This window comes from Aplysia californica, unplaced genomic scaffold (genome assembly GCF_000002075.1).
Source record: "Aplysia californica isolate F4 #8 unplaced genomic scaffold, AplCal3.0 scaffold00464, whole genome shotgun sequence".
Taxonomy (NCBI): domain Eukaryota; kingdom Metazoa; phylum Mollusca; class Gastropoda; order Aplysiida; family Aplysiidae; genus Aplysia; species Aplysia californica.
The window spans coordinates 305265-306326 of record NW_004797734.1 but is presented as its reverse complement, the minus strand read 5'-3'; the positions used below and the strand labels follow the sequence as shown (position 1 = coordinate 306326).

The following is a 1062-nucleotide window of genomic DNA, read 5'->3' as shown; positions in this document are numbered from 1 at the left end:
GGGGGAGTGAGGGGATGGAAGGAGGGGTGTTGCAGTGAGAAGGGGGTGGTATTTGGGATGGGGTAGGGGTAGAGGTGGTTGAAGTGGGAAAAAAAACACGAAATGGTTGTTGTTATATTTTTTTAATGAGTTAGACTATGAGGAGGGTAAGAATGAATGAAACAAAGAAAGAAAGGATAGAAGAAAGATATAAACAAATTTATTCCTTTTCATTTAGTTTGATTTAAAACACTTCTAATGGTAAGCATAACATATTTTACACACACATACACACACAGACACACACATGCACACACATACACGCGCACACACACACTAACACACATACACACATACACACACACATAAACACACAAATACACACAAATGCACACGCACACACACAAACAAATACACACATACACACACTCACAAACACACATAAACACACAAACACACACACAAACAAACACACACACATAGATTCTCTCTCTCATACACACAAACACACACATACACTTACAAACACACACATTCACTCACACACACATGAACACACAAAAACACACACAGACAAATTTCTCTCACACACATACACGCACCACAAAAAACACACTCACTCACTCACTCACTCACCCACTCACTCACTCACCCACTCACCCACTCACACACATACACACACACACACACACCCTCACTCACCCAGCACAAAGTTGACCATGTAGACACTGGTGGTGGAAAAGCACTTGAAGAACCTCAGGACCAGAAGTGAGGGGATGTCAAAGACACATACACGTACACACATACATGCACACACGTACACACACACACATTTACACGCGCGCGCACACACACACACAGACACAGACACACACACACACACACACACACACACACACCCTCACTCACCTAGCACAAAGTTGGCCATGTAGACACTGGTGGTGGAAAAGCCCGCGAAGAACCTCAGGACCAGAAGTGAGGGGATGTCAAAGACGAATACGTTGGCGATAGAACTGACCACCAGAACCACCACGAAGAACATGATACAGTTCTTGCGGCCGAACCTGGGGAGAAAAGGTGGGG

General features: G+C 44.5%; 1 protein-coding gene across 1 annotated transcript in view; it reads right to left on the bottom strand.

Moving 5' to 3' along the window:
- LOC118478284 (solute carrier family 22 member 21-like) overlaps positions 1-1062 on the bottom strand; it is a 6729-nt gene that overhangs the window by 1899 nt on the left and 3768 nt on the right. The window contains exon 3 of the mRNA XM_035971569.1: positions 889-1043. Coding sequence (XP_035827462.1) covers positions 889-1043 — 155 coding nt within the window. The remainder of the gene's footprint in view (positions 1-888; positions 1044-1062) is intronic.